The following is an 18440-nucleotide window of genomic DNA, read 5'->3' on the forward strand; positions in this document are numbered from 1 at the left end:
TATTGTATGAAAACACTTTAAAACATAAAAAGTACATCAATATCATTGTCTTTACACTTTGGGAATAATTTGGGGTAGATGTAGTTTTTCAAAGGTTCAGATCTCCCTCCTTAGTAAAGGAGAGAGATCTCCTTTTCTACATTCCATCCTTAGTAAGAATGTAGTCCCATATCTGAGCCTATCTCAGACAGCAATCACCAGGGTCTAAAATTTCTTATACCAACCCCAGGGTAAAGGACTATGAAAGATGCAGGTTATAAGTCAAGGATGCATTCCCTATTTACACAAGACAGTCTTTGGTTGGGCAGCTTTCCTGATTACAGGAGGAGGAGGTATAGTAGGAGAATGCAGTCAGGGCATAGTGTTTACAACTTGAATGCACTGAGAGATTTCCCCAAGTCTCTACATTTCTTAATAGTTCTACCCAAAAGAGTCTCTCTCCTGGCTCTGTATTAGAAAACTCTTCACGTTCTAGCTTTAAAAACCCAGAACCATCGGCGTCAGTATTTCCATAACAGAGATTACTCTGGGCTTCAAGTGTTTATAACTCAGCCGTAAACAGCTTGCTCTGGACAGAGTTTTGGCATATGAGACGGAGTGCTGCCTGGAGAGCACTTTTTAAAGCCACTTTTTTTCTGATTCTTTAAAATTCTCTGCATGAGTATGTGTGTGTGTTTATACTGTGAACACAGAAGTCAACACAAATCTGGTTAGACGGTTTTCATTCACGTGTTTAATTTGGCAAATGCTTTAATTCTTAAAACGAGACTAGCATGTTGCTTTCTCTAAGTAGACGAAACGGTTTTCTCAGACTCTGAGACACATCTGAACGGCATCTTCACTAGTACAACTTCAGAAATGGTTTACTCAGAGCTCTTCTTTCGTAAGAGGCACAGGAAAGTAACATGAACAGAAGAGCCATTCAAAAGGACTCTGTCAAAGTAATTAAACTGAAAAGTAGACAAATGACAAGAGGTTTCTAGCTCAGAAAATACGAAAATGTATTTCTTATTCTTAGGCAATATTTTTTTCTCATAGAAATTTTTATTAGAATATAATTCAGATACCATACAATTCATCTATTCCAAATACAATTCAGTGGTTTTTATGCTATTCACAAAGTTGTGCGTCCATTGCCACTAATTCCAGAATGTATTCATCACCCCAAAACAGATTCCATATCCCTTAGAAGTAACTCCCTATTTCCCCTTTCTCCCGGTCCCGATAACCACTAATTTACTTTTTGTCTTTATGGAACTGCTTAGGCAACATTTTTGCACTGTGAATTCATCGCAGCACGGCCAAGTGTGTCTCTCAGTCAAAACTCATACAGAGCACTTGGAAGCTATAAAGGTACAAAGTCAAGCACTCACCATGTGGCTCTGAGGTGTGAAGTCACTTAAAGGATGGACAGTTAAAAACAATGAGTGGCACATAAAATAACAGCCTCATGCTCCACTGAACATCTTGCCCATTTCTGTCTAGGACTTGAATAATGAAATAGTAATTTGTCTTTCGGGGGAACAATGTCATGGGTTTGCATTGTTCTGCCAGATTTCCTCTCAGCCCTAGAGGTTCCTGCCGTGAACAAACTGCAATTTCTATGGGAACACAGAATAGGACCATATATCCACAAAGGAAACTTCCCAATATTCAGTCCTGCTGCGTGCTGGACATCTCTCAGATAGCAAAATCAGCACTGGTCCAAAACTTACCACTGCACCTACAATTCTGTTCCTGGGCAACACAAGAGACCCTTGAACAATATGGGGGTTAGGGTAACCCACCCCCACACAGATGAAAACCTGCATATAGCTTACATCAGCCCTCCACACACATGATTCCTAGCCACCAGCTGACCTTTGAACAATGCAGTTTTGAACTGTGCCGGGTCAACAGAAAAAACCCTGAAGCGGACCCACACGATGCAAACCCATGTTGTCCAAGGGTCAACTGTGTCTCCTTTCCAGCTTTTGAAGCTTCAGTGCTAACTCCTGAGTCATCACTCTAAGTAGCCACTCATTTGTTAGGTCTGATATATTCCTATTCTGCAATTCTCATTTTCTCCATTCCCCTGCTACTGCCACAGTACACTCCCTTTCTTTCCTGGGCTTTTGAAATACCCCCTATACCCCCTAACTGGTGGTCCTTCCTTCCTTCCTTCTATTCCAACTCACCTCACACATCATATTGCTGCCTGATTGGATTTCCTACAAAACAGCCCTTACTGGTGTTCATAATGCTTTAATATTTCCATATTAGTGACAGAAAATAAAATCACATCCACAGCCTGATATCCTATGATTCCCCTCCAAGAACCCTGTGCTTTGGTTGTATTAATACACTTATCACTCCTTGTCCATTTCCGTGAATACTGTACCTCTGTACAAGCTGTGGCTTTATTCTGGATTCTTCTACCTTCTTGCCATCACTGCATTCTCAAACTCTACCCTGACCCTAAGGCCTCACCCAAATACCATCTCCTCCTGGAACCCTCCCCTGACTCTCAGACACTTTTCCCTCCCACCAGCTGAAGTAATAACTCTGTCTTCTCTGAGATCACACAACATCACTTTCCTGGTACCTACTACTTCCTATCTTGTATCATAGTTGTCTGCATAGGTCTCAAGTCCCCTACTTGATCATATGCTTGCTGAAGATGAGATCTACCTTTGACTCTCCACTGTATTCTCCATTAGTACCTACAACATCTTACACATAATAAATATTCAGACATTCATTGAATGAATGACTAAATGAATGAATTTAAGATTGATTCAGACGACTTTGGATCCAAATCCTAGGACATGCTGCCATTTCTATAGCGGGTGTGACACAGGCCATGTTCATAAGGACTTCTATGTTCTCCCAAGGATGCTTTCCATTGGTTTATCTAAAGCACAGGTGGCATACACAAGGCCCGCGGGCTGAATCCTTGTTTTATCCAGCCCGCACCTCGTTTCTACCTGGCGGCAGTGCGAAGCTCTTGCTTAACTGTTAAGGAGTAGTTACATTTCCACCGTCTTTAAATTACATTCAGCTGTTTGAAGGCAACCGCGAGGCTGATGTGGCCCCTGTTGAAAATGAGTTTGACATCCCTGGTCTAAAGCCTTGCAGAAGGGGACCAGCACAGGGGCTTCACTACTCAAGCGTATTCAAATTCATTTACTCTGTTCTCTTATTAGAACCAGGCAGCCCCCAATCTCCCTCAGGGTCAAAAATACCCCTAGCTCTAGACTTACTTCCCTCTTCCTCAGTGACCAGAACTGGAAAATTCTGGTTGCTGGGCTATTCTACATAAAAGAAATAATATAAATATTGCATCACAAGATGTGTTTTTTTTCTAAGAAGGTCAATATTACTTATGTTGCTTGTGGTAGTCCAAGCACACTGGTAAGCATTTGTATGTTTGGTACAAATGATGATAAAGTGAACATATGATTCACATTTTGTGAACTTTTTAACTCAGATATAGGACTTTTTGATGAAGGAAAGAAGTGCTCTGTAGCTTGATAAAAAGGTTCTATTCTGGGCAATTCCATCACAAATAGCCTGAGAGAGACATTGAAAGCACACACGTACCTGGAGTTTCAACTGTGTCCTGCTTTTTGGTTGTTCCCTTTGTGTTAATTTCACAACTTACATGATAAAAAGTGAAAAGCAAATGATGTTTTTGATGCAGGTGAATGGGAAGCTCGATTTTAACCTGAAATGACAAATTACACGTAGAATTTTGTTTTAATTGTCAAGCTGAACTGTCAGTCCTTGTGTTTCACCATACTCTTCCAATGACATACTTCTCTAAATGACAGACCAAGTGGTCCATGAGATGTCACTTAAATGTATTCCAAACAATTTTCTGCTCAGTTTCAGTTTGACAATATTCTCTTGGGTGGTGGGGCAGATTTATTTCTTTTGAGGAAAAGTCCAGTGGATTCTCCTGGACTCAACTTTGCAACAGAATGTTCTAAAACCCTGGATCAAAACCACCCTCTCACAGCCCAGAGATGCTATGTCACTCAGTCTGAGCCAGAGAACACAATCCATCTAAAGTAGGCAGTGAATTTGAAAGGCGACTTTTTTTCTGAGTTGTCACCGTCCTTTCCATGAAAAAAAACTAAGCTTTGCAAATAAAAACATGCAAAAAGTCACTATGGTATTATGGTATACACAAATTACAGTTCATATACATTTCTTTAGAAAAAATTTACAACTTTACCCATGGATGAAGAAAAAAAAATGATCACGCCGACTCATGAATTTAATCCTAAACATCAATAATTTAATACAAGCATCTCAAGTAATTTTCCAATCAGAACTCATGTGAATGTTTGTAATGCCTCTTGGAAGTATGTGAGACAAATTAGAAATTTAACTGATTTAACACACATGCCTGCACCTACACAGAAACACGTGCTCACTTGCTCTCTCTCGCTCTCACTCTCTCCCCTCGTCAACATAGAGCAAGTGGCTGTAAAGCTGATTTATTTCTGGCACCCTAAAGATAACATAGATTACTTACTATGTCATCAAGTTTTCTGTAGTGACTGGCATTGGCTACAGAAGGGGACATGTTGAACAGCTCAGTGAGGAGCATCTGGCCTAATTATCATCCACATAAGGCATAGTTTCTGGTGTTATAACTAATTTGTGTTGCAGGTATATTTCAGCACAGAATGTGCGTATGTGCAGCATCCAGATCATCTGGTAATCTAATGCTCTGCTGTACATAAATATGAGCGCACTCCCTCCCTGGGTTGCAAAAACACAAGGCCACCATTCTCCTCCCCATCCCCCATGAGACTAGGAGCACTGGATTGAGAAAGGGATGAGTGACGTCTAAGGCTGGGGTGGAAGACCTCCACAGGACAGCAAGTAATCTTGGGGACATCATGACAGCAGAGGGTGGGGGAATAGTTTCAGACAAAGCCAGGAATGGACACAGGAGGCCTGAGGAGCAGAAACGGTAGAGCTTATGGAGTGCGATTTACATCCAGGTGCCATAGAGACAAGTAGGAATGAAAAGCAGTCTGCATATTTGGATAGGCCAGATACATACGGACTAGAAGAGGTTGTGACAAAGACACTAAGAAAGACACTGGGAAGTACTCAGAGATGTAGGGACAGAAGTGAGAAGAAGGAAAGAGTCAGAGACAGGGTCAGAGGAAGGGAGCGCAGTGACAGGAAGACAAAGCCACTTGACACTGCACAGAGGCATTTAGTACAGCCAGTGGGATCTGGTGGCCCAGCCGTACTGCTGTCTCTGGCATCATTTCACTTACAGGGATGCTGCACCCTCCCATGCACAGCTACAGCAGGAAAGAGCTAGAAGGGCCTCAAAAAAACCTCTTCTGAATTTCTTATTTTAAACCTGAAGAAACAAAGACTCACAAAGAGGAAGTGACTTGCTCCAAGTCACAGAGCCAGTTGTCGTCAAAACTAGGGCTTTGTTTCCCACATTGTTATGTCATGCCAGAACCCTTCAATTTGTGGGCAAATCATCTGCTATCATCAAAAGGCACTGAGCAGGCAGTGGCCTTTGCTTAGATGTAACATTTTCTATTTTCAAGGGACAAAACACTTGAGGGAATAAAACTGCAGATAAAATGATGAAAACGACTCAAAGACAAAAAGAAGTGCAATCATTGTGTTTTATAAAAAGTCAGAATAACGTATTCTTACCTCATCATAGAACTCTGGATTTTGATTGTGATGTGAAACAACAGCGTAAGCATTCGTGGTAAAAACAGACCCTGCAGGTTTTCCATAAATACACTGCAAGAGAAGAAACACAGTCACCACTCTCGGTGCAGGTCTCCAAACGCGATGCTATGGAACCACATACAGTTAGAAGCATCTGTGAGCACATGGCCACGGCCAAGCCCACCGGGCTCTCACCATGAGCTTATAAATTCCGAATCATTTACAGTCACTCCAGACATCACCTAACTTGGCTGCATGAATGCTTCTGAATTCTTAGCCATCAAAGAAAGGCAACTGCAAACTAGCTGACAGTAAGAAGTTAAACACGGCTATCATTTGGAAGGGAAACACTCTGAAACCTGGCCTGGAAAGGTTACTTCTCTTCTGCTATTTGCATTTGTTAATATGAGAAGCTGACACTCAGCCAGTCAGCAATGTTTGCTGAATACCTGTTGTGCAGTGAGCAAGGTGAGGAATTAAAAAAAACAAAAAACAAAAACAAATAACAAGCCGTGACTGGGTTGCTTAGTTGGTTGGCACATCATCCCACACACCAAAAGGTTGCAGGTTCCATTCCTGGTCAGGGCACGTGTGGGAGGCCACAGGTCGATGTTTTTCTCTCACATCAATGTTTCTCTCTCTCTCACTCTCTCTCTCAAAATCAATTAAAACATATATCTTTGGGTGAAGATTAAAAACAAAACAGCAGACATATCTCTAGCCTAAAGGAATTAAAAATTAAGTTACAGACACCTAACTGTTCTCTCACTTTACAAGCCACATTTTAAGAGTCACTGGCTTTCTGTTATACCAATAAAACAAATGTGAGGCTTTCTATGGTTCCATGGAAAGATCTGATTTCATTTCTAGTGTGAGTTTTTCACTTCCACAGGCCTAACAAGCTCAAGGATGAATATGGAGTCAGCATGCCAAGGTATTAATTTCCTCACTCTGTTACTTCAGAGCCGGCCTTTAGGCCAGCTAAGAAATAAAATTGAGACTCCATGTGAGTACAGAGCCAGCTCTCCTTAATTATGGTTATGAAGGCAATTTGCAGGAACTAGTGAGAGGTAACCTAAAACTTTTAAGTACACAAGGATATTGTATGGGGGAAAAGGAACAGTTATTCTTATCTCCACTGAAAGGAGAATGAGAGGAAACAGGCTTGATTCGAGCCAGCCTTAATTTAACTTAGGTTTCTCTACGAAAAAAAACCTCTTTCTTTCCTAGGTGGTTTGAGTAGACGACTAGTCATCCACTCCTATGACTTAGACTCAAGCTAGAGAAATGGAGAGCCAGACAAACACTCGTGATGACTAAATGTTCCGACTTCTCTTTCAGGCCTCTGATTAACTGGGTAAAGAGCAAAAAGTAAAAACCGGCTATAAAGTGTGAAGATATAAAGGCACTGTGAAGTCGCAGGTATTTTAAGGACTGCTGTATCAGGTAATACTGAGATGCAGCTTTTCCTAGATCACTAATCCGAGTTTGGAGGCACCACTTGGCCAGTCCTAGAGTAGATTTCTATGTCAGATCAAAGCAGTCATGCTGTGCTTCTGTCAGCTCAAAGCCTGGTCAGGTTTCAAAAAGGAGTTTATACTCCCCTGATGGTACCATTATAAACTGTCAGGTCAAAGGAGAAAATGACCTTGTGCTTGGGCATCAGAGAATGCAAAAACCAAAGTGGAACACAGGCAAAAATCTGGTATATGAAGCCTGCCCATGTTTAAAGCTCTTACCTCATTTTGTTATTTGTTAATTTTTAACTAATCCTTATGGTCCGTGTGTAAGAATAGAAAAGACAATATTACATTTGTCACTTTACTACATCACGTTTTTGAAATTTAAACAAATTGAACTTAGCATATGGAAGCACCAAGCATCAAAATCTCTATTTCTACCAAATGTGCTTATTAGTATAATGAACCAACCTTTAAAGCTCTGGCATCACTGTCATCTGAATCCCGGAATTCCACACAGACTGCAATGTTCCTCGCCTAAAATGATCAATCGTTCAAAATGAGTCACAGAATGAGAAGATTATAAATAACATATTATACCCCAAAATGTATAGTTTTCACTGTTTACCTTGGCAAATGTTTTCTGGCTATCGTATTTTAATTGCAAGGGATATACATACAGATGGTTTTTGTAAATGGTAAATGGATAACAATATTTTGTCACTTCTGGAACAAACTCTTCAACCTCCACAGTAATATTTTGACAATTCTTTTCAAAAGGCTTCAGGGGCACATATGAAGAGGTAATACAATCTATAGGCAAAAAAAAAAAAAAAAAAAAAGCAGACAAAGACAATACAATTTAAAAATCATTAACACATTCCTACATCTATAAAATATACATTGATTGTGCTCTCAAAGAGTGATTCAAAAAGCAGAATTCTTAGTGACTGCCAGAAAGTCATGCAGCCACTTCAAGAACCGGAAAGGACAGGATGGAGCAGTAGCCCGATGCTGGTTTCAGTGGAGCCCTTTAAACCAGACACTGATTGCTCGAGTAGAGCGATTTGCCAAATGTAACACATCATAATTTTGACAAATTTAAACTCTGCAAAGAAATCCATTACATTTTTCCTCCTGTGGCTGCAATTTCACTTTCACTGCACATTTTTATTAGTATCAAGGAAATAACAGTAAATTTATGCCTCCAATTAGCTCATGGCTGGGCACTTTTAAAAAGTTAACTTGGTGCAGGTGCAAATTTTCACCTAAGAAATAATGGAAGCCTTTCGAAACCACAAATCTTATGATGTGTTACCAATAGTAAGTACAATATTCCCAAGCGTGAAAAACACAAAGCCTTTGAGAAGAACAGCAGCATATTTTAGTGAAGTAGCCACTGTAGTGAAAATTATTCATACACTTAAGGGCTCTAAGACTGTTCATACAGTGAGAGTCGGACCTGAGGACACAACATTGTTGGGGGGAGGGTTGGTTTTCTCTTATTATTATAGCAATATTTGTAATAAAATATCTGGAGTAAAAGTACACAGACACAAGTGATCATTCCACTACCCACAGGTAACTACTGTTACTGTTTTGACATATTTTCTTTCTATGCATATTTTATATAATAATAATAATAATAATACAAAAATCCTACCTTATATATAGAATTTTATCCCCCTTTTGTGGGGCATTTTGCCTGATGTCTTACTCCACAAACCCTTTATAAACACCATTTTGCACGGCTGCAGTAATTTTCATGGCATCGTTGCACCCTAACTGCCCTAACCTATCTGACAATGTCAGACTGCTTGTTTCCAATTTTCTCCCAATATTAACAATGCTGCAAAGAACATCTTTATGGATAAGCTGTCTACATTTCATATTATTTCTTCAGGAAAAATAATCCATTGTACTCCTTGATGTTTTAGAATATAAATTGCTACTCCCCTACTTACAATCCTTTAGTGACTTTTCATTGCACTTAGAATAAAATCCAATCTTTTAAGGAATTACCATGGTCTATACAATTCCCTGCATGATGTGACACTTTCTACTTCTCCTATTTCACCTTCTGTCTCCCTCTTCCCATCACATGCCACACTAGAGCCACGTGGGCTTCCTTTCTGTTCATATAAACCAAGTTTTGTCCTGCCTCAAGGTCTTTACAACACACGGGAAGCCCGCAGTGGGGCCCGTACAGTCCCAATCGCTGCATGCTTGCTGGGCCCCATGGTGGGCTTTTCCATGGTGGTCATTCTTTTTAAAGCAGCCCACCCCAATCACAGACTAAAGTTAGTCACTTATTTGTTTCCTTGTTTGTCTGTCACTCCTTCTAGACTTTAATCTCCACATTTTTAAGCGCCTCATAGGTATTCAATAAATGTTTACTCAATAAATCCTTATTCAGTGAATAAATGGATAGATAGAATCTCAGAGTTCCAATGCCTTCGTTATGGACTTCTGTGGGTATCTATTGCCAAACTGTATCCCTTCTCATGATAGGCGATGGTGCCTGGCCAAAACCTAGCCAGTATTAGCTTCACTTTAAACAGGTTTATAAATTTGATAGATGAGCAAAAGCTGTTTTCATTTGCATTAATGGCATTATTACTAAGATTGAACATTTTTCAAGTATTTACTAGCCACCTAATTTTATTTTCTGCAAAGTATCTGTTGTATCTTCTGTTCATTTTTTTCCCTGAGATTTTAGATTCCTGTCTGTAGACAAGAAAAGAGCATCTCCTGTTTGGTTAGCTGATGAAACTTGTCCATGGCAAAAGGCAGCAGACGGTGACTGGGTCAGACCCACATCATCATCTATCATATGTGAAAGCTGCAAAACCTACCTTCTGAAAGTATTTACATGTATACTGGGTTGAATGAGTGTCTTCCCCCCTCAAAAAAAAAATTCTTGCCCACCAGAACCTCAGAATATGATCTTATTTGGAAATAAGGTTTTTGCAAAATGTAATGAGTTAAGATGAACTCATACTAGATTAGGGCAGGCCCTAAATCTAATGACTGGTGCTCTTAGAAGAGGGAAGATGGCCACATAATGGTGGAGGCAGAAAAGGAGTGATGCAGCTACAAGCTGAGGACTGCCAAGGATTGCCCGGAGCCGGCACAAGCTAGGAAGACACAAGTAATGATTTTTCCTTAGAGCATTCAGCAGGAGCACAGCCCTGGTAACACCTTAATTTTGATTTCTAGCCTCCAGAACGATGAGAGAATACATTTCTGTCATGTTAAGATACCTAGTTTGTAGTACTTCCTTACAGCAGTCCCAGGAAAACTCATACGCAATGGAAATCTCAAGAAAAATACTGAAAAGGTAAACACCTAAGATTCACACATAGCTGTTAAGGTTTACTTGCAATACATGAGTTCTTACTTGACAAATCCACAGGAACACATTCCACTGTGATGTTTAGGTGCCCAGGAATAATCTGCAGTTTGGTCTTCTCTGGCCTAGGTGTAAAATAAGAATATCTTATAGTTAAAAACTATGATTACTAAATGTGCTGGTTACTCTGTATCCAAAATTAAAATTTTAAGCATTCAGTTTCTCCCATACAGGGTGGGAGCAAAAGTAGGTTTATAGTTGTGAATATGTGCGACAGAGCTTATTCTTTTATTCTTTATTAATGATTGTATTATTTTCCATACAAACAACTCTCAACCTACTTTGGCCCCGCCCTCTATATGGCCCACATTCATCATTTGAAGAAATTATAATTTATGTATTATATTGACTTACTGCAGTAACTCCACATACTTACTTCTTATATTCTGAGAGTAACTTGAGAATGTCTTCATTTGAAAGCTTGCTACTGTCTTGTTTATACAAAGGAGAAAACCTCCCATCCAGATCCAGAGAGCCCTGAGTATCTTTGAAAATGGGTCTAAAACAGCAACATAAGGGGTCTTAAAATACTTTACAAGATTGATAAATAACAATAACATTAGTGCTGATGGGAGTATAAATTGGTAAAACTACTTTGGCAAACAGCCATTTCTCAGGAAGTTAAGCATGCACCTCCCCTATGATTCTACAGTTCCATCCCTAAGCATATTTGCACACGGTACATTAATGTTCATAGCAGATTTATTTGTTATACCCCCAAACTGGAAACCACCTGAATATTCATCAATAAGTGAATGGATTAAAAAAAAACGCAGTATATTCGTACAATGGACTACTACTCAAAATGAACAAGTGATACATACAATAATACGGATGAACGCCAAACACAGACTGAACAGAAGCAACCACATACATGGGTACACAATGCATGGTTCCACTTATATGAAGGTCTAGAATAGGGAAAAGTCATCTACAATGATAACAATCAGACTGGTGGTTGCCTGGGTTGGGATGGGATGGCTAACTGCACAGAAACGTGTGGAAACCTTCTGAAGTGACTGACATGTTCTCTATTTTGGTTGATGTGATAGTAACATGACTACGTTTGTGAAAATTTATCAAACTGGACATATAAAATGTGTACATTTTCCTTAAAGGTAAAGTATATATCAAAGTTTACAAAACATAAATTAGATCTTTAAGGTCAATTTATATAGTTTATAATATACATGTAGTTTCTGATATGAATTTGAATTATTCCCTCCCCTTCTTCCATTTTTAAGCAGCTATTTAACTGTAAAAATGGGAAGTGATGTGCAAATGTCCAACACGCTGGATAGCTACAGCCAGAAACATAATTCCCCTGGCAGAGCCTCTGAAGATGTGCTTATAGACATGAACCACTGTTCCTACTTCTAAGCTTATATCCCTTATTTTCAGTAAACAGAGGCTTATCATATATCTTTTAAATAACCCAGCCCAGCGTCTAGAGTGAGTTCCTGCTACTGCTGACAACCAAAATAATTCAGGAAGGAAAAACAGCATAATTCCTCATCAAAACTGGGGATTAAAGCTTCTAACTTGGAAGATTTTAAAACTGATTTTTATATATTGGCAAAACCGCGTCAAGTAGTTACCTCTATGGCCTGAAGGGGGCGCAGTGTGAAGTCAGGAACCATTGATTCGATCCCTGCTCACACACATTCTTGGGCAGAAACTTTTTGTTTTTACTTCTGTGCCTCAAATTTCCTCATCTCCAAGATGGAAATAATAGTATCCATCTCTTAAGAAAATGTACATTAATCACTTAGACCACTGCCTTGTACAGAGTTAGCACTCAATAACTATAAATAATAATAGCAGCAGCACCAACTGACTTTTCAGGCTGCTGAAAATCATACTTAGCATTACTAAGTATGCTTTTATTTACAAGCCATATTTCACCTTATATAATGCCTAACTGTATTACCCTCTCCTCTCCTTGGCTATCATTTTTTACCATTCTGTAAAAACAAGGACAATGTGACTTTCCATCTTCCAACATACAATGCATTTTGAGACCTTCCCCAAAATGAAATGATTATAAATGGTGACAGAAGACTAAATTAACTTAGAGTCTCCTACCCTTATGCTACTCCCCAGCACCCACTGAACATAATTGATTGAATTATTCAGAACATGGTGCCCTTTCCCCAGAAGTTCTAGTGAGCTGTGTACCGGCTGTACCAAAAACAAGCCAATTAACCTGTACTTCAAAAGTGGGCTAAGCAAGAAATACATTTTAAGTCATCACTGTATGTAGACTCGCAATATTTGCGAAAAACCACATAATCTACCATAAGATATGTGATATAAATAACACATTTCCAAATAAATAAATAAATAAAACCTCTGAAGGGTTTGGTGAGATTATCATCACAAAGCAAGGAAATCTAGTAAGTATACACATTTAACAACTGCATTTTTTGCCTCCTCATTTTTTGTATGTTTTCTAGAATTATTCTATGCTAGTTTTTCAAACCATAAGCCCAGACAACTCTGAAATATTGGGCATATTGTACATTTACTATAATTTCTGGTTTTCTGGAAAAAATTTCCATCATTTTAGCAAATAAGCTCTGCTTTAAAATGTAATAAAGTTAAGTGGTATCAGTAAGATTAGTAACCCAAGCCAAAGAAAATTTCTCTGAAGCAAGACATATGAAGAAATGAATGGGTGTTTGATGCAAAGCAAATTCTAAGAAAAAGAATTCTTATATCCTGTTATGAACTGAATGTTTCTATACCCTCCCCACCAAAGTCCATTATGTTAAAATCCAATGCCCAAGATGATTATATGAGGAAATGTTATGTTTAGGGGTGATTAGATCATGAGGGCAAAGCCCTAAGGAATGGGATTAGTGCCCTTATAAAAACAGGCTGGAGAGTTTGCCTACTCTCTTTGCACAGGGTGAGGACATGAAAAAAACAGCTGTCCCCAACCTGGAAAAGAGTCCTCACCAGAACCCAACAATGCTGGCATCCTAATCTTGGGACTTCCAGCCTCCAGAATTATGAGAAATAAATGTTTGTTGTTTAAGCCACAAACGTTTGGCTTAAACATTTGTTATTTAAGCCAATAATTTGTTAGAGCTGCCTAAAGGGACTAGGACACATCCTAGATGCCCCAAAACATTACTGCCAAACTATAACTGGCTTGTCAGAAACAAACTGCTGAATGCTACTGGCAAAGACAACATCCCTGTACTTCATATATGGGCATGAGTAGAAGGGTCCGGATTACATGTACAAACCTGGCAGCCCAGGCAAAGGGCATTCTGTATTGTCCAAGGCGGCTGCACACCTGCTTGGCTGTCCTATGCACCTTCTGGGCCGTCTAAGGTCAGAAATAAGAAGATAGGCTCATATTGGTTCAAACTACCAGGGAGTCTCCCAAAACTAATTTCCCCAACTTAATATAAAACATCAAAAATCTAGAAAAACATATATAGAAATGCCTATGAATAAAACACAACACACATTGCCTACCCACTTTTCAAGACCAAAGCAGTATTTCTTAAAGCTTTTGTGTTTTTCCATTAACAGAGACTTCATCAGGATATCCTTCATCAAGATATCTGAAGACAGACAAAATGGATATAGGGCACACTTTGGACCAAAGGCTCCTTCCTACTGAGACAATTTTTTACGCAGTTTAAATGTGCATTTCTCCTTTCACATGTGAGCAGACAGATGCTCATCATACTCGGGAGAGGTTTGTACTGGATATAGTTGACCTTTTTACTCTGAAGCTAAAAGCCAAGTGACCAAGACTCAATACCATTAAGTGTGGGCAGGAGCCACTGTATGCACAGGCAGTGAGAGATGACAAAGGACATTAACTGCCTATAGAATCTCAACCAGCTATGAAATGCTGGCTGCACGTTTATCCTTAGGGATACACATGCTAGAAGCTTTTATCTATATCGAGGCCTTTTTTCCTTCACAAATCGGTCACATGTATCCTCAGCATCTTCCACTTCATAAACAGTATTTGGATACACAGCTAAATGCCACGTAGAGCAGATGGGCTCTTCATGAATACCCAGTAGCTGGAGAGCTGCTAATGACCTGCACCATGAACACGTTCCTTCTCTGGGCCCCAGTTTTCTCATTTATAAAATGAGAGCAGAGGATTCAACCAATAATTTCCCTAAGTTTGGATTTCAGGATCCAGAAATTTGGATGATTATATGGGTTGCTGACTTTTAATGTTGCCATTCAAATGCAAGAAACAGCAAAAATGCCTACTATTTAATATACTACCATTTTATGAAGCATAGGTGTAACATTTACAAAATTGCAAGCCCTTTGAATTGAATACATTTAGATTCTCATGAATAGATAGCTATTTTGCTTTCCTTGCTTCATCTTCATACAGGTGTGAGTTTGAGTATAGATTGGCATTTGGGAACTATAGAACTGGATCATCTTTACCCTCACAGATCTCACATTCTAGGGTTGCTGATAGAGCTGGGAGGGGGAAAAAAATATGGTTATTGCCAAGGATACAGTATCAGTGAACAGATGTTGCTGAAAAACCTTTAGCTCTTATTTTGATAAGCCAGCAGAAATCAGATTGCCATGCAAACAGAACATAAATGAAGAGGAAGGAAAAGGCACATTCAAGGTTTAGCATGCATAGGTAGTTAGTGTACAATATTTTCAGAATATATAGCATGTTGAGTAAGGAAGTCTTTTTGAGATGCTTTAAGGGATCATTGGCAATCAGATTTAGAATATCAGTAGAAGGCAAGTTCTACATTAAGCTGAAATGCTCACAGACAATCTGTATAAATACCTTTGCTGGATCTGAATTTTTGATGTAGGGCTCTGCACAGTGTGTAATATTGCCTTGCAGCACCTTTTCAATTCGCGCAACTAGAAGAATTTCAGAATGTGGATTTGTCACTGAGAAAATTCCCTGGGGAAAAAATGGATTCCATTAGATTTTTTATGTAACCTGATACATACAGTTGTTTATTAATGATTCCAAGCAGTGTGTTTAGCATCGAATGTTCATAGTCAACACGGAATCATTTCCAGGACCCTGGAAATAGATAGCATTGCCTTTCACTTTTCCAAGCTCCCAATGTTCCTTCCAAAATGGATTTTCTATTTTCTCACCAACTGCACATCTGTTAGTCTCCAAAGTGCAGGTTGTCACCCTTGCTGCGTAGCTTCATGTGTTTAGCTGTGTATGCAAGGTGCATTGCCGGACCCAATTAATACAATGTGTACTGTCTGGTTTAATTGGCATGGGCTAAAATGGTGTGCATTCCTCAAATAGCACTAGATAAGCATTTTTAAATACAGCTGCATGTAACTCCACAGCAATTCACTCACGATTAATCCTGATTGCAGAATAAACTTTAGGACAGGGGTGTCAAACTCATTTTCACTGGGGGCCACATCAGCCTCGCAGCTGCCTACAAAGGGCTGAATGTAGAGCTCCTTGTCCCTAGTTAAGGAGTAGTTACATTTATATAGTCTTAAAATTACATTCAGTCCTTTGAGGGCAACCTCAAGGCTGATGTGGCCCCCAGTGAAAATGAGTTTGACACCCCTGTGTTAGGACTTCCAGCCAAGATGGAGGCATAGGTAGACACACTGTGCCTCTCCCCACAACCAAAAGCAGGACAATGACAAATTTAAAAAAAAAAACCAGAACTGCCAGAAAATTGAACTATATGGAAGTCCAAGGAGTTAAAGAAGAAACATTCATCCAGACCAGTAGGAGGGGCTGAGATGGGGAGACGGGGCAGACAGGACTCACTGCACGCTGCTAGCTGGTGGACTGGGCAGTCCCACATTTGCCTGCGAGTAAACCAGGAGGAACAACTAGGAAGTGAGACAAACCATACAACCCAGGATTCCAGCTTAGGAAAATAAAGCCTCAAAACCTCTGACTGAAAACACCTGTGGGTATTGACGCAGTGGGAGAAACTCCAAGCCTCACTGGATCCTACCCACCTGGGAATCAGCACCAGAAGGAACCAATTTGCTTGTGGGTAGCAGAGGAAGTGACTGAAAGCCAAGAGCCCATCAAGCAGCATTGTTCCCTTTTGGAAGATCAGAGAGTCCCAAAGAAGTTGGACCCAAGGAAGCACACACCAAGGCACATCATGATTACATTACCCAAGGTTAAGGATAAGGAGAGAATCTTAAGAGCAGCAAGAGAAGAGAAAACAATTACCTACAAAGGAGTTTCCATAAGACTATCAGCTGATTTCTCAAAAGAAACATTGCAGGCAAGAAGGGGCTGGAAAGAAGTATTCCAAGTCATGAAAGGCAAGGACCTATATCCAAGATTACTCTACCCAGCAAAGCTATCATTTAGAATGGAAGGGCAGATAAAGTGCTTCCCAGATAAGGTCAAGTTAAAAGAGTTCATAATCACCAAGGCCTTCTTCTATGAAATGTTAAAGGGACTTAGGAAAAGAAGATCAAAAACTATGAACAATAAAATGACAACAAACTCACAACTACCAACAACTAATCCTAAAAGAAACAAAAACAAACTAAGCAAACAACTGGAACAGGAACAGAATCACAGAGATGGAGATCATATGGAGGGTTATCAGTGCGGGTGAGGAAGCGGGGAGAATGGGGGAAAAGGTACAGGGAATATGGTAGATACAAAATAAACAGGGGGAAGACTTCCAGCCAAGATGGAGGCGTAGGTAGACACTGTGCCTCCTCGCACAACCAAAAGGATAACAACAACAAATTTAAAAACAAAAAACAAGCAGAAATGACAGAAAACTGAACTCTATGGAAGTCCGACAACCAAGGAGTTAAAGAAGAAACATTCATCCAGACCAGTAGGAGGGGCGGAGATGGGAAGACATACAGAAAGGACTCGCAGCAAGGCAACGGCTGAAGATTGCAGGCAAGGAGGTGGCTGGTGGACCTGGCGAGGTGGTGGATTGCAGACTGGGCGGTCCCACATTCACGTGCAGATACACTGGGAGGAACAGCTGGGGAGTGAGACAGACCACGCAACCCAGGGTTCCACTGCTGGGAAATAAAGGCTCAAACCTCTGATTGAAAACACCTGTGGGGGTTGAGGTGGCAGCAGGGGAAACTCCCAGCCTCACAGGAGAGTTGGAGAGACCCACAGGGTCCCAGAATGTACACAAACCCACCCACCAAGGAATCAGCACCAGAAGGGCCCACTTTGGTTGTCGGTAGCAGAGGAAGTGACTGAAAACCGGCAGAGAGCTTATTCCCTCTGGTACCGTTCCCCCACATACAGCACCACAACACAGCACGTGGTTTGCCCCACCCTGGTGAACACTTAAGGCTCCACTTCTTACTACGTAACAGGTGCACTGAAACAAAAAACATGGCCCAAAAGAAAGAACACATCAAAGCTCCAGAAAAAAATAAAACTAAGCAACGAAGAGATAGCCAACCTATCAGATGCACAGTTCAAAACACTGGTAATCAGGACACTCACAGAAATGGTGGAGTACAGTCACAAAATAGAGGAAAGAATGAAGGCTATGAAAAGTGAAATACATGAAAATGTACAGGGAACCAACAATGACAGGAAGGAAACTGGGACTCAAATCAATGGCGTGGACCAGAAGGAACAAAGAAACATTCAACCAGAACAGAATGAAGAAACGAGAATTCAAAAAAATTAGGAAAGGCTTAGGAACCTCTGGGACAAACTTAAACATTCCAATATCTGAATTATAGGGATGCCAGAAGGAGAAGAGGAAGAGCAAGAAATTGAAAACTTATTAGAAAAAATAATGAAGGAGAACTTCCCCAATTTGGCAAAGGAAATAGACTTTCAGGAAGTTCAGGAAACTCAGAGTCCCAAAGAAGCTGGACCCAAGGAAGCACACACCAAA

General features: G+C 40.1%; 1 protein-coding gene across 5 annotated transcripts in view; it reads right to left on the minus strand.

Moving 5' to 3' along the window:
* Positions 1 to 18440, minus strand: part of DOCK11 (dedicator of cytokinesis 11) — a 186620-nt gene that overhangs the window by 91948 nt on the left and 76232 nt on the right. For all 5 annotated transcript variants that reach the window (XM_053917159.1, XM_053917158.1, XM_053917161.2 and 2 more), the window contains exons 13-20: positions 15377 to 15499; positions 13830 to 13912; positions 10952 to 11074; positions 10564 to 10640; positions 7792 to 7976; positions 7635 to 7700; positions 5683 to 5775; positions 3583 to 3706 (exon numbers count right to left, since the gene is read on the minus strand). In XM_053917159.1, coding sequence (XP_053773134.1) covers positions 3583 to 3706; positions 5683 to 5775; positions 7635 to 7700; positions 7792 to 7976; positions 10564 to 10640; positions 10952 to 11074; positions 13830 to 13912; positions 15377 to 15499 — 874 coding nt within the window. The remainder of the gene's footprint in view (positions 1 to 3582; positions 3707 to 5682; positions 5776 to 7634; positions 7701 to 7791; positions 7977 to 10563; positions 10641 to 10951; positions 11075 to 13829; positions 13913 to 15376; positions 15500 to 18440) is intronic.

Source organism: Desmodus rotundus, chromosome X (assembly GCF_022682495.2).
Source record: "Desmodus rotundus isolate HL8 chromosome X, HLdesRot8A.1, whole genome shotgun sequence".
Lineage (NCBI taxonomy): Eukaryota > Metazoa > Chordata > Mammalia > Chiroptera > Phyllostomidae > Desmodus > Desmodus rotundus.